This window comes from Paramisgurnus dabryanus, chromosome 22 (genome assembly GCF_030506205.2).
Source record: "Paramisgurnus dabryanus chromosome 22, PD_genome_1.1, whole genome shotgun sequence".
Lineage (NCBI taxonomy): Eukaryota > Metazoa > Chordata > Actinopteri > Cypriniformes > Cobitidae > Paramisgurnus > Paramisgurnus dabryanus.
The window spans coordinates 30,219,783-30,233,624 of record NC_133358.1 but is presented as its reverse complement, the minus strand read 5'-3'; the positions used below and the strand labels follow the sequence as shown (position 1 = coordinate 30,233,624).

The 13,842-nt window shown below is 39.9% G+C and overlaps 1 protein-coding gene across 1 annotated transcript; it reads left to right on the top strand.

The window, feature by feature from the left end:
* The first annotated feature begins 5,313 nt into the window (after window positions 1-5,313).
* Window positions 5,314-13,842, top strand: lrrc4bb (leucine rich repeat containing 4Bb). The gene is made up of 5 exons (XM_065258827.1): window positions 5,314-5,838; window positions 5,944-6,008; window positions 7,241-7,381; window positions 7,501-7,771; window positions 8,054-13,842. Exons 4-5 carry the CDS (start codon window positions 7,529-7,531, stop codon window positions 9,959-9,961), a joined length of 2,151 nt encoding a protein of 716 aa, XP_065114899.1. The 5' UTR covers window positions 5,314-5,838; window positions 5,944-6,008; window positions 7,241-7,381; window positions 7,501-7,528; the 3' UTR covers window positions 9,962-13,842.

The following is a 13,842-nucleotide window of genomic DNA, read 5'->3' as shown; positions in this document are numbered from 1 at the left end:
AAACAAAACTAGCAAATGATTCCAGCAGCGTCCTGAAACTCCCTCCTTGTCATTTATATTGCTTAATAAGAGGTTGTGCAAACACCAGTAGGAGCTTGTTAGAGAGATTATGGGCCACAACTGAGCCTTAGGAACTTGAATCATCAAACCTGAATATTACAGTTCATCCTATGCATAACATCTAAAACCTATGTCAAATATAGGGAAGAACTGAATACACATGTAACCAACATTAAGAACAAGAATCAGACCCTGTCACGCTGTACTGGAACACCCAAGAGGAATTTTAACAGGTATCCAAATAAATAACCAGGAACAGGTGCGTAAAGGTAACTATAGCAACTCATCATTAATCCTGGGATGACAGGGACCTCTGCTGGTAGATCTGGATTCACAACTTCTCTTCAACAAACAGAAAAATAAGCTGATGTGTTGTCTTTGTGTGAGAAATAAATAATATTTGGATAGGCAGACTAACTAAAAAAAACTGCAATTGAGATTCAGTTCGTTGAAAGTTTTGATACATTAAACACTCCAAGATTTGGCAAATCCAATCATTTATTTTGCATCTACTGTAAAGCTCATTGTAGAAGCACCAGACTATAAATAAAAAACAGCGTGCATCATGAGATAAAGCATATTTGGGCTCAAAATATTAGCCCAAACCCAGAGTACTCAACCCCTTTCTTTAGGATAGATGCACCAGCAGATAGTGAGGTGATGGGGTGGAGGCAAGACAGTCATATATAGAGACCTCTTCAAGCTGCTTGGTTACATGACAAATACATGACCATGCTCCTTCTTCTTTATTTATTCTTTACGCCATTGCAGTATCTATGGCTATATTCATGGCAAGAACTGGTTAATCCATACACAAGTTTATCCATATCTGGTTAGGGGAGGGCCACTTTGTTTTCTCAAATTCACCGACCTTGCATGTTTTTGGCCTGTGGGAGGAAACCAGAGTACCCATGCTGACAGAGAGAACATGCAAACTCTATACAGCAGTGGTTCTCAACGTTATTCCTGGAGGCCCACTGCTCTGCACATTTTGTATGTCTCCTTTATTCAACAAACCTGATTCAAATCATCAGCTCATTAGCAGAGATCTCCATGAACTGAACTGAGGCTGGCAGATAAGAGAGACATACAAAATGTGCAGAGCAATGGGCCTCCGGGAACGGAGTTGAGAAACACTGCTATACAGAAAGACCACCTGACCTAGCCGGGGCTCGAACCAGGGACCTTTTTGGCTGCGAGGAAACAATAAACTTCATGTCATAGCAGATTAATACAAATAGCGCTGAGCGAGATAAATACAGTGCCCTCAAGAAATATTGGGACAGTAAAGACAACATTGCTGTTTGCTGTGGAGACAAGATTATGTTTCAAAACATACATGCGTTACCAACAAAGAACATCAGCCTTTCATCCTGACGTGTGTGTTGTCACCTGAAGCAATGGATGAAACTGATACTACACATACCCTGCTTTTCATGTGTAAACAATGAATGCATCAGGACACAGCTCATCACTTAACACCTGTCAGACTACAGTCTCAATATAAGAATTTTTTTTTTGATTTTGCTCTGTTGAGTAAATTGTGAAAAGTTACCTTTTCAGATTCACCTTTAATTTCTTGGCTCCACAGCAAAAAGAGCAATTTTTTGTCTTTATTGTCTCAATACTTATGGAGGGCACTGTATATGTAAACATGTTACTCCCTCAAGAATAAACATACAAATGCTGTCAAAAAGCACACTGAAAAAAAATGCAGCGTGTCATATATGCTACTTTAACCTAATAACAACTCAGTTAAACAACTTCAACTAGTTTTTATAAAAACCTAACATAGTAGGTTAAATTGACTTTCAAACCCAGGTTGTTTTAACTTCATGCATTGTTTGTACCTAAAAGGTGAATATCAGAACCTAAATGGTTCATATTGGGACCTTTTTAAAGGTACTGTCCCATTGATATTTTTGGTACCTGAAAGTGTAATAAAAGCTATACCACAAAGTATCGCATCCATTTTAATGGCACAAATTTATCTCCTACTTGAGTACTGAGGGTTGATACCAAAATGATAATGCAATATGACATGCATATAATGGTCAACCTTTTGTGTCTACATTTGTCCAATATCTGCCTTATTTGATCAGCTACAGTATGCTGCTGGTGAAGGATGAGCATAGAGACATGTACTCATATCATAAAGTTGACCCTCTGTAGTGCAAGTGATTGTGGGTAATACTAAAGTATCCACTGATACACTAGAAATTAGGGATGCACCGATACAAAATCTATGCGCAGATACCAATATTGCTTTACTTAGAATAACATACCGATACAGATAGATAGACACCAATAGTTTTGTTTTTTACTTCTCGCTTCAAATAATTTTTTCATGAAGTCCTAAGTGCACAATGTACAAGCTTTAATTTTATTGTCATTGTGACCCAATTATAAAAATATCACACTGTATGATTTCTAATACCTGATAGTGAAAAGTGGTACCAATTATTTGCCTACAGTATATATCTGTGCATACCTACTAGAAATTGTACACTTTGACATAATACAATAAAATATTTCGCATGAATTGGGATGCATTACCTCGTGCATACTATTTTGGGCTGATATTATGCAAATTCGCATGCAATGAGATTTAGTAAACAGCCTGTGGGTGGTATCACAATTTTGACAACAACAACAACATGCTGTCCTCTAATGGTCTGTTTTCACTTTGTTTTTCTATTTCAGGTCATCTGATATCTTGGAGAAGCAACAGTTTGATGAGAATCTTACTGAGTAAGTTAAAACTTGTTTGAAGCTTTAGCTTTCTGAGTAACAACACATTTGGTATATAAAATAAAGATATGCATATTTATATGCTAAAAGAAATAATCTACAACAATAATACGCTAACTATGTCATAAACTGTATTTTAAACAGCACCTTACTGTAAAAATTAATATTAAATTACAATGTGCAATGAATATCATGCATACACTGCATAATATCAAGTTAATCATTTTTCCCAATTCTGTATGTATCAGGTCAAAGCTTCAGGATTAGTAACAGAAGCACATAGCGTTTCAGTGAATCTAATACAGAGAACTCATTCACAACACACAAACACAGAGCTTTACACGCACACACATACACACAAACACGCATGCATGCATAAAACCGCACAGCTGGTTCAGACATACACCACAGACCACAAGATACTGACACACACACACATACTGTAAGCACCAGAGAACATGCAAATAAAGAGTGAAGATCGTGTGTACACAACATTACAGTCATATTGTGAGGACAGAAATCTACAGAGCGACAGCAGGTAATAAGACATCAGCAAAGATTATTACACCACTCAAGTTTCAACCTACAGAAGAGAGAGAGAGAGAGAGAGACAGAGAGAAAAAAGAAAGAGAGAGAGAGAGACAGGACAAGAGTGTTTGTTTATTGTTTGTTGATATTTGTATGTGTGTGTCTGTGCATGTTGTACAGAACGGAGTGAGGTGAGACAGAATATCCACTGCACCGCTGTGTGACTGGATTCTTAATGGGAGGGGGAGAGAGAGAGAGAGAGAGAGAGAGAGAGATGGAGTGAGTGAGATAATCTCCTCTTGTAGAACCAGTTAAACCAGTGGTTTAACAGATCCAGAGAATTCACCATCTAAATTCCCAGCCAACCCCAGTGGGGATCCCACTTTAAAAAGCTATTTTTTTCTTAATATTGCATCTTATACAAATATATTATATCTATCTACCGTTATATCTATCCAGATTATGACACATTTCGCAAAACGTATAGAAAAAGATTTTACATTTTTAAAGTAAATCATGCACCGTAAATTGCGATATTTTCAAAAATTCCTTGCAGATACTTCACGAATTGTTAAAGGTTTAAATCAAGGATTCATCTTCTTCATCATTTTTCTTAATGCTTCATTTAGTACAAATGAATGCAATGAGAGAAGCAGTTAGTTACAGTTAAATTACAGTACTGAACTTTTTACATTACACTTAACCCTGGGTTAAATACCACAAATCATTTTGAAAGATGATTAGCAGCTCTTTAAACCCTGACTTATAAGCCTACTTCAGAAGTTGTTTGATTCCCAAATTGCAGTGCTTAAGTGAAACAATATGAATTACAAACTAGGGTAAATATAACATTTACATTTAGGCATTTGTAGACGCTTATCCAAAGCGACTTACAGGGCATCTATACATTTTTGATCAGTATGCGTTTTCACTGGGTTCAAACCCATGACCTTTTGAGTTTCTAACGCTCTTCCTACTGAGCTACAGTATACAGGGGCAGGATATAAACCGTATGAAACAGGACAACCCATTATTTTAACGTTACAAATTACCCTGCATGGAGAGCCATTGCTAAGACCACCACACATTGTAAACTACTGTAAATTCAGTGTAACTGTAAAATCAATATTATATATACATCACAGTGTTTTAACAGCCTGAATTTTTATAGATTACTTACAGTATTACTTACTGGGCTGAAGATCCTGCATTATTTGTAGATCACTGATTATACAAGCAAACCCTAACCAAGAGAATGACTACAGGGAAGTTTTTTTGGACAGGGATTAGATGAAACCAGGACTAGATCTAGGATATTTTGGGACATTTAAGTAGGTTTTTTTACAAACATACCATACAAAAAACTTAACTGGTGTGGATTTAAATATTAATAATAATAATGGCACTGATAAATTTTAAGATGCAGTGCATTTTTTTTTCAGTTAAGACAAATTAAGAGTATGGAACTGATGGGGTCATGCAACATACAGAAAAGTTTGTAAAATTTTTCAGATAAACTTTCCTATCATATTTTTTACCTTTACATATATTCATGAGGTTTTCATCCAAAGTGATCTATGAATAAAAACATTCAAAAGTATTGTTTTTGTTGTGTTGGTAATACTGTGCAAACAAAGGTTCAAGTTGGTACGAAAAAAAGTACTAAACTAAACTAAACCAAACCGTGGGGTACTATGCAATGGAAAAGCGCCATATCAGTCTATATGGCACAGATCCATTCCATTTGGTGTGGACAAAAGCAGGTGTGAAAGTAGTTTCTTTTTAGAATCATTGACTTGAAATGTTTATCAAAGAACCAAAATTTGTTCTTTTATGTCATTCCTGCGAGAGAAAAAAATGGGAATCTATTTTTAAGCATATATTTATTTTTTAAAAGTCAAAAACATAGACATTTAAACTGAAGGTCTCTTTTGGACCCCATTGTATTTCATTGCAACAAAGCCCCCCAGTACCCCTCCTATACAACAGCCCCTCTCCAGCTCGAGCACAGATCTTGCAGCTGCGCATCACGCAGACGACTCGATGATGCTATGGATGGATGGATGCATGGATGTATGGAAAAGTAGATCGCGGGTAATTGGTTACAGCAGGTGTGTTTTTCACAGATCTCTTTAGCTGCTTGCCATATTCAGGACCGACGCTACGGATTTTACGTAGGATGCGCCGTTACGCTGGGTGCAGCATCCGTCCATCTGTACGGCCACGACGCGAATGAGCTGCATGCATGCCTTAAACGAAATTGCGCGCATGAATTTTTCCAGCCTTGTACCGCGGTTAACCGAATAGCGATCGATATTCACAGTTCACGTCGATAGCGTCGTGTCTTTTCGTATTGCGGCGGTTTCATTTGTTCTGTATAAATTGAGCGTTATTCCGCGCGCCAGTGACGCGCAGCTCGCGCTCCGGGTCTGTGGGAGAGACACAGCATCAATTGAAGAGCGCAAAACATCATCAGGAGATCCGTCGAAATAAGAGAAGGTATAAATAAGACTGTCGTTTAATTATGTGCATGGTTTATGAGATTAGGTTTGGTTACAAATGCGTGTTGTGTGATTGATTGGCATTGATTTGGTTTTTCCAAAGGTTGCCACATGGAAATGTATGATGCGGATTTGGATAATGCCATATAGACGCATGAGAGAAGAACGGTAAGACATCTCATTTAGCATTCCTTTCACGAAATTGCATGTATGTATTTATTTATTTATTTATGTATTCCATTAGCTTATTTGACTGCTTTTATGTTTTAATCGATTTGGATGTTGTCATTATGCGTAATATCCTTTGGAGAAATCTCTATGACATTTGGTTATGGAAATAACGCTTTGATTAGCATTTTTCACGATCAAACCCGCGCCGTGTGCCATTTTGTTGCGCGTCTTCGTGTGTGTGTGTGTGTGTGTGTGTGTGTCAGGCCCTTACTTGTGTATTTCAAACGCGTACGACGGGCTCCGTTAAAAAGACGCCGCAGTCAGTAACGCATTTACATGCATGTGCACCGATTATCGGTCACATAAGACCCTCTGTATCTTTCAGTACACGATGGAGATTACAGATATACTGCGGCTTTTATTTGAAAATGATTGATTCACGGCCTCTACTATCGATTATAAAATAGATATTTCAACCTTTACATTCGGCTCGGGGTTTTTTGGCCTGTGGTTGGGTTTTAACCGAGCCGTAGAGCAAATAGAGCGCCGCCACCCAACCGGATTCCGACACCGAGCATCTGCAAATCAATTTAGCGTTGTCATGGTTACAGTGAAGCTGCACCACCGCACCTGTGACACACACACACACACACACACACACACATACACGAGCGCGCGCGCAGACACACACATTAAGGATGCGTCTGTGTGTGATGGGCAAAGATGCAAAAGCCATACTGTAGGACGATTTAATTTATAGATTGTTTTTTTTTTTTTTGTAAAATTGTATTTTGAATTTTTGTATCTTTGAGACTATACACCCCCTTAGGCTCATTTAAAATAGATGGCACATTTGTTTTTGAATCGATGAAATGGAAATTCTATTATGAAAGTGTATATCTGAACCGTGTTGTATTGCTATAAAATGCTATTCTTGCCGTCTGGTGTTTTTTTTCAAGACCAAACAAGAGCAGTTCAAGTAGGATTCAGTATATAGGAAAAAGAAAAGTGTTTATGTTAATGAGTTGTAAAAACAACTTTAAAAACAAAATTAAATGAAATTGAAAATGTATTAGAAGGACAGCTCCACTTTGGCAGGCCTAGAGGTCACAGGTTTTGTTGCTGATCCACTTGTCAGTACACTCTTAGCTATATGAAATATGATAAGCTGTACATATATGCAGTTTTTGACCTCTCTCGTCCTTTCTCTCTCTATCTCTCACCACCAGTGCTGACTCTCACTAAAGCCAATGCTGACTGTGACCATTCTGATGGAAAGCAGAAGATTCCCAAGCAGCATCCAGTGCTGTTAACAAACTCCTGGATTTACACGTTGATGCCACAAGTTACCTGATTACCTGAAGTTAATAGTAAAAACCACATTTTCTTCTTTTGTGTGTTGTTATTGATAGCGCATGTTCACGTTTTCTAATTTTTCTGTTAAGTGAAGGATAAAGTTTTAAGGTGTTTTTGGTGCTTCCTTTTTTAGGAAAGGGGCAGGACATGACCCAATTGCCATGCAGGCTGCTATGGTAACAGGCTTTTCCAGCCCCTCCCCCCTCATCTGGTTGGTCCAATTGTTGTTGTGGCCAACCCTCCTTGGACCTAGATTAGCTGAGGCGAGTCCGAGCTGCCCTCCTCCCTGTAGCTGTTCGAATCAAGCCAGTCGAGTGATTTGTACCAGAAAAGGTTTAAATGAAGTTCCACAGAGTATCTCATTCAATACTCGATACCTCAACCTACAGGAGAACTCCATACAGGTGACAACACCTTCTGTATGCCATACAAGTCTATAATGTAAACTTGGATTTGTTATATAAAACTATACAGTTTATAAAAGTTACCTATGAAGATGATGTGCTGTACCAAAGAAATAAAAGAATGCTTGGAAAGCTCACGTTTTAACAGTTGGTTTTGAAATGCAAAGTTTTCTAAAAGCCAGTTACAAAGACTATGTATAAACCATGGTTAGGTAAAGGTAATAATATCTACTTTCAAAACAAAGATATAACACAGACAACTTGTCTCTCTCTTTTGTGCAGGTGATCAAGTCGGACACCTTTAAGCATCTAAGTCACCTGGAGATTTTGCAGTTGTCTAAGAATCAGATCCGTCAAATTGAGGTCGGAGCGTTTAATGGCCTTCCCAATCTCATCACCTTGGAGTTGTTTGACAACAGATTGCCGCTGGTTCCATCGCAGGCCTTCGAGTACCTGAGTAAGCTGCGTGAACTCTGGCTGAGAAACAATCCCATAGAGACGCTCCCAGCGTACGCTTTCCACCGTGTGCCATCGCTGCGGCGATTAGATCTTGGCGAGCTGCGGAAACTAAGCTTCATCTCGGAGGTGGCATTCGATGGGCTGGAGAACCTACGTTTCCTGAATTTGGGCATGTGTGGGCTTAAGGATGTACCCAACTTGACACCTCTCGTGCGGCTAGAGGAACTGGAGCTATCAGGAAACCAGCTGGGTGTGGTACGGCCCGGATCATTCCAAGGCCTCGTTTCCTTGCGTAAACTGTGGCTCATGCACTCTCGGATTTCCGTCATCGAGCGGAACGCCTTTGACGATCTTAAGAACCTGGAAGAGCTCAACCTATCTCATAATTCTTTGCACTCGTTGCCCCACGACCTCTTCACACCGCTGCAGCAGTTGGAGCGTGTTCATCTGAACCACAACCCTTGGGTCTGCAATTGCGACGTTCTCTGGTTGAGCTGGTGGCTGAAAGAAACCGTACCCGATAACTCCACGTGTTGTGCACGTTGTCATGCGCCACCTGGGGCTAAGGGCAGATACATTGGAGATCTCGACCAGCGAGACTTCACCTGCTACGCACCTGTGATTGTGGAGCCGCCGACCGACCTGAACGTGACGGAGGGAATGGCCGCTGAGCTTAAATGCCGCACTGGGACATCAATGACATCCGTTAATTGGCTGACCCCGAACGGTACCTTGATGACCCATGGTGCGTACAAGGTCCGAATCTCTGTCCTGCATGATGGAACCCTGAACTTCACCAACGTGACCATGCAAGACACAGGCCCATATACCTGTATGGTGACCAACTCTGCGGGCAATACCACCGCAACAGCCGTGTTGAATGTTTCTGCGCCTGATCCAGGCAATGGCTACAGCTACTTCACGACCGTGACAGTCGAAACCGTAGAGTCGGGGCAAGAGGGACACGATTCGGCACGGCAGTTTGTCACCGAGACCTTTATTAGTTTTCCGGGACCGACGGCCGCATCTGCTTCGCCGGGTCCTACCGGCTCCATGCTGTCCTCTCTGTCACCCCGAGCCACACGTGCACCCGATCGCTCGTACACCGTCTCCATCACAGACGTCGCCAACCTGTCGGGTCTCGAGGACGTGATGAAGACGACCAAAATCATCATCGGCTGCTTTGTGGCCATCACCTTCATGGCCGCCGTGATGTTGGTCGTCTTCTACAAACTTCGCAAGCAACACCAGCTGCACAAACACCACGGCCCGACACGTGCCATTGAGATCATTAACGTCGAAGATGAGATCGGATCTGCCGGTGGAGCTAGTGGCATAGCGGGAGGGGGCACCGTCCATGCGGGAGTAGGAACAGGCGGAGGTGGCCAGAGTCCGAGGATGCACGAACCAGAGATCATGACCTTGCCAAGTGTTGGGCAACCCGATCACCTGAACCACTATTACAAAGCTCATCACTTCAACAACAACATTCTGGGCTTGAACATGTCCTCTGCCATGCTTAACAACAAACCCAACCAATCCTCTCAAAATCAGGCTCCAACCATGAAAATTTGCGATGGCTCGACCTCACCTCCCCTGCCGATTCCCATTCCCATGGCGATGACGTTCCACGGAACTCTGAAAGGTCTCAGTCACGGTCCCAACATGCAGACTGAGCCACTATTGCTTTCCAACGGCTCCAAGGAAAGCGTTCAGGAGACGCAGATCTGATCGTGCCCACACACACACAGAAAGGAAGGCAGACTGGTTTGTATGCCAGTGTGACTGTCAACGTCTCTGACATGATGGAACTCCGATTCTTTCCGACAGATTCTATGGAATATTCCATTCAATGAACAGAGAGACAGGCTTTTACAGACGAAGTGGACATGGCGCTACTGAGTACACACGTGCCAAAGCAAGCGTCTTTTTTGCAGTTCCTATGAGTTGTGTCCTCGTATAAAATATAGTCTATATTAAAGTAGTGTAATTACATAAATGTTGGTTTGCCACAGTCCAGCGACACAATCACACAGATGTACAGCAGCTTACAGACCTGTATACAAGCATACACACATTTACACTTCCTGGAGGTTCCATTATTCATCTTACGTCCTCACTAGGTAGTGTACCTGTGTGTGTGCGCGCTTGTGTGTGTGGAAGAGACGGCATATGCTGAGACTAATCCGGAAATAAAGACTTAAACCGCTGTGATCCAGAACACATGCTTACATTCCCATCGCTTTATGACGCCATTTGGAATCTAGCACAAGTGAGAATCCATTCATAAGCTCATTATCTGAATTTCAGAAGACACCAGTTTCAGGGTGACATATGTTTTCATTGTACGATACCCAGAAAGGAGGCAGAGAAAAGGCCTTTCCATGTGAAGACATCTTTGTGTGCCGTTTTTTTACTTACACTGTCATCAGCAGACGTACTATGGTACCCGCCGCCAGCAAGCAAGCTCTTGTGCATATGTAAGTTCGGAGAGATATCGAGCGTTTGTTTTCTTGTTAGTGCCAAATGAAAGAGCGATGTGTAAGGGCTAATTCACTGGCATTGGATGTTGATGTGCAGGGTGTCACCGAACGTGTTTGGAAAAGAAATCCCATCCCTTGGCTTTCGTTATCTGACGTACTTTCAAATGAACGGTGTAGGGTGACACTTTGTGGACTGGGAATCAGTCTTGTAGGCTCATTTGAATTTGAGTCAAGTCCAAGACCGGATAGTTTTAAGTGCAGATAAGCTAAATCTGGATTTGGTCTTGACTTGGACTCGAATGAGCCGGTCTCGACTGCTGGGAATCGATCTGATTGGTGAACGGAGGGCAAAAGAGGGATTTGCGATCAATTGAGAAGTAACGTTTGTCCTTGCGTTTCACTAAAAGATTTCTTTATTTGTGCAATGAATAAGGCCGGGAACGTGTATTAGGAAAGGTCAATTTTTAAGATTAATCGAGGCTTTGAAATATACTGGGATGTACAGCACAGAGTTTATCCGAGCTGACCCAGACACACTTTCACACATTTTAGATTTTTTAAAGGGAGAAAATAAAAGTTATCCTGAAAATGCTTAGATTTTTCTGAACAAAGATTTTGCAATATGACTTAATCTAATGTAAAGATTTTCAAGTACTATACAGTTTATAGATTGAATCGGTGGTCTGTGGCGAAGGTTTAAGCATCAGGGTTATTTGTGGACCGATGGAGCCATACAACCAACTTCTAGAAGTCGCTGCTGACTACATAAAGCATTTTATTGATCAAGGTCTTCATCCTTGAATAGCTTTGAGTTGTGTATTAACAATGTGCAATGTGCCATTAATGGAGTCGAGTACACATGCGTGTATCATTGTTATTGCTGCATTAAACTTTATTCCTTTATTAATTTCCAATTCATCATTTTCTTTTTATCAGAATGATGTCGTTAAAACGGATTGATCTTTTTCTATCCCTAAAAGGATGAATTACGATGGGAACCTTCATAAATCAAATTACACCAAACTTGACAAATTGGGCAATTTGTTTCTGGATTTAATCTAGTTCTCCGCTTCCTAATTAATCTTTTTCATTTAGGCAAACCTTCATACATACATCAGCAATCTGAGGACATTAACCCCGATATCAGTCAACGGTCCCTCAAATGTCTGCCTGCTATTCTTTAAAATTAAATTAGGGGATAAACTCTGCATTTTTTTTTCTTTTCTTTTATTGTTTCTCCCTACAGTACAAAAGATGATTGTGTTTGAATATCCAGTGTGGTTGCTTAGCAACAGCATCATTGCCAGGAAATGCTCTTAAAAGCGTATTGTAGCATCTGACCGTCATCTGCTGATGGGGAACATAGGTAAATCATAATTACGTCAATATAAGGAGCAGGTTAGTTAATGTGAGGAACCTGTGTGGGCTCAACAGTAGAAAATCTAACCGAGAAAACTTAAAAACACATTGAGATTTGAAAAGATGCAAGCTTTTTTTACAAATGAAATAATCACATGCAGTAAAATGCTGATATGTTTGCGAGTTGAGTGCCAGATTTGAACCTTTAAGCCTATCGTGTGCAGTCAGATGATGCTGAAATGACAAAATGTATCACGTCTATGACCGATGAAACGGTAGAGACAGGACACGAGGGACACGATTCAAAGAGTAAACCCATATAATACAGCCAGTTACCTCAGTTTCTAACATCCTTGCAGTTTTCTTGTTTCAATGAAAATGTTTGACGTAATGACATGTTTCTATTAAAAAAAAAATACAAAAGTAAAAGTTTATAATTGGTTTTGACTTTAAAGCTATCAGACATCATCTAAAATCCACATTGGTATTGATTCCATGGCTTTTTCTTATAGTTTGAAGTAAAATCTGATTCACAGACTGAAGCTTTAATCGACTAGTCATGTTTGAATCTTTATATATTTTATGAACATGTGACGTAGAAGGCTAAAGTCATCAGGAGGTAAATGAATTTCTCTGCTTTCATTCAGCGAGATGTTCCTCTCTGTGTTTCTATCCCATTGCTTTCTCTTGCATTGGCTTATGAGAGTTCATTTCAAATTTCCCCTGATTTTTTTCTATCTCTGATTTGGTGGTCGCTGTGTATTTGAGCCAGACGTCAGATCGTGTTATGGACTTTAACTCTTTATGTGGCGGGTCTCTGTTTCTTTCATCATCTCATACTGACCCATGTGTTCATGTATATAATCTAAAGATGTAAATATTCTCTATTTTTTGACGTACCATTAGCAAAACACAGTTCTTCAGGATATGAGGCAGAATTTTTGGAAATATGCATTTCTCTTTCAGTCTCTTAATTGGTAAATCTCATTGAAACATGTCCTGGTCAGATTTCACATCAAAATCAAATAAAAAAAGCCTTTTTAGGAACATTAACAATTTTACATTGTGACATTGTCATGACAACTAACCACATTTAAGCGCCACTTTCCATTGATGTTATAATGAGAAGTTAACCTTGTGTTATTTTAATTCATATTATAGTCTCGATTTAGATTTTTATCGAATGCTTATTTCTGAAATACATAAAATAGTTTTTGGTTTACTTTTTAAATTCGAATCAACATAAAGATGACAAATAGTTCAATAATGCATACTTTACGGTAAACATAATAGCATATAACATCAAATTACACTAATGAGAAATGTCATGAAAATGATTTCACAATGCAAAATACGGTTTGGTTATCAGAATACCTTCAATGATTTCGTTCTTTTGACTTTGATGTTTAATGTAATCCGGACATGTTTGTGATAGGTTAATGCATACGGTATATATTTCTGTATTCCCCAGCTGAGATCTCTCATCATCTCTTTTGCATCCTACAGTACTGCTCCTGTAATGGCTCTGTTTCATTTAGCTCTGTTCTTTATTTGTTTACTTATTTATTTGTACTGAATATTTTATGTTTCTTTGGTTTTGTTTTTATATGTTGATGCTGTGTAGGTCAGCTGTGGAGAGTAAGTCGACTGCCCATCAGTTCTGGGTCAAAGGTTGTGGCAAATGCTTAACTGTGCGTGTAAGCCTCTGCAGTACGCCATTCACTACACAGAGACCATCTTTACCAATAAACATGGACATTTTGGCTTTAG

What these genes read in the sequence shown, in the direction of transcription:
- lrrc4bb (XM_065258827.1), top strand. Translation starts at nt 7,529, where the DNA reads ATGCAGGCTGCTATGGTAACAGGCTTTTCCAGCCCCTCCCCCCTCATC. An exon ending in TACAGGAGAACTCCATACAG is followed by an intron (nt 7,772 to 8,053) that starts GTGACAACACCT and finishes TCTTTTGTGCAG; the next exon opens with GTGATCAAGTCGGACACCTT.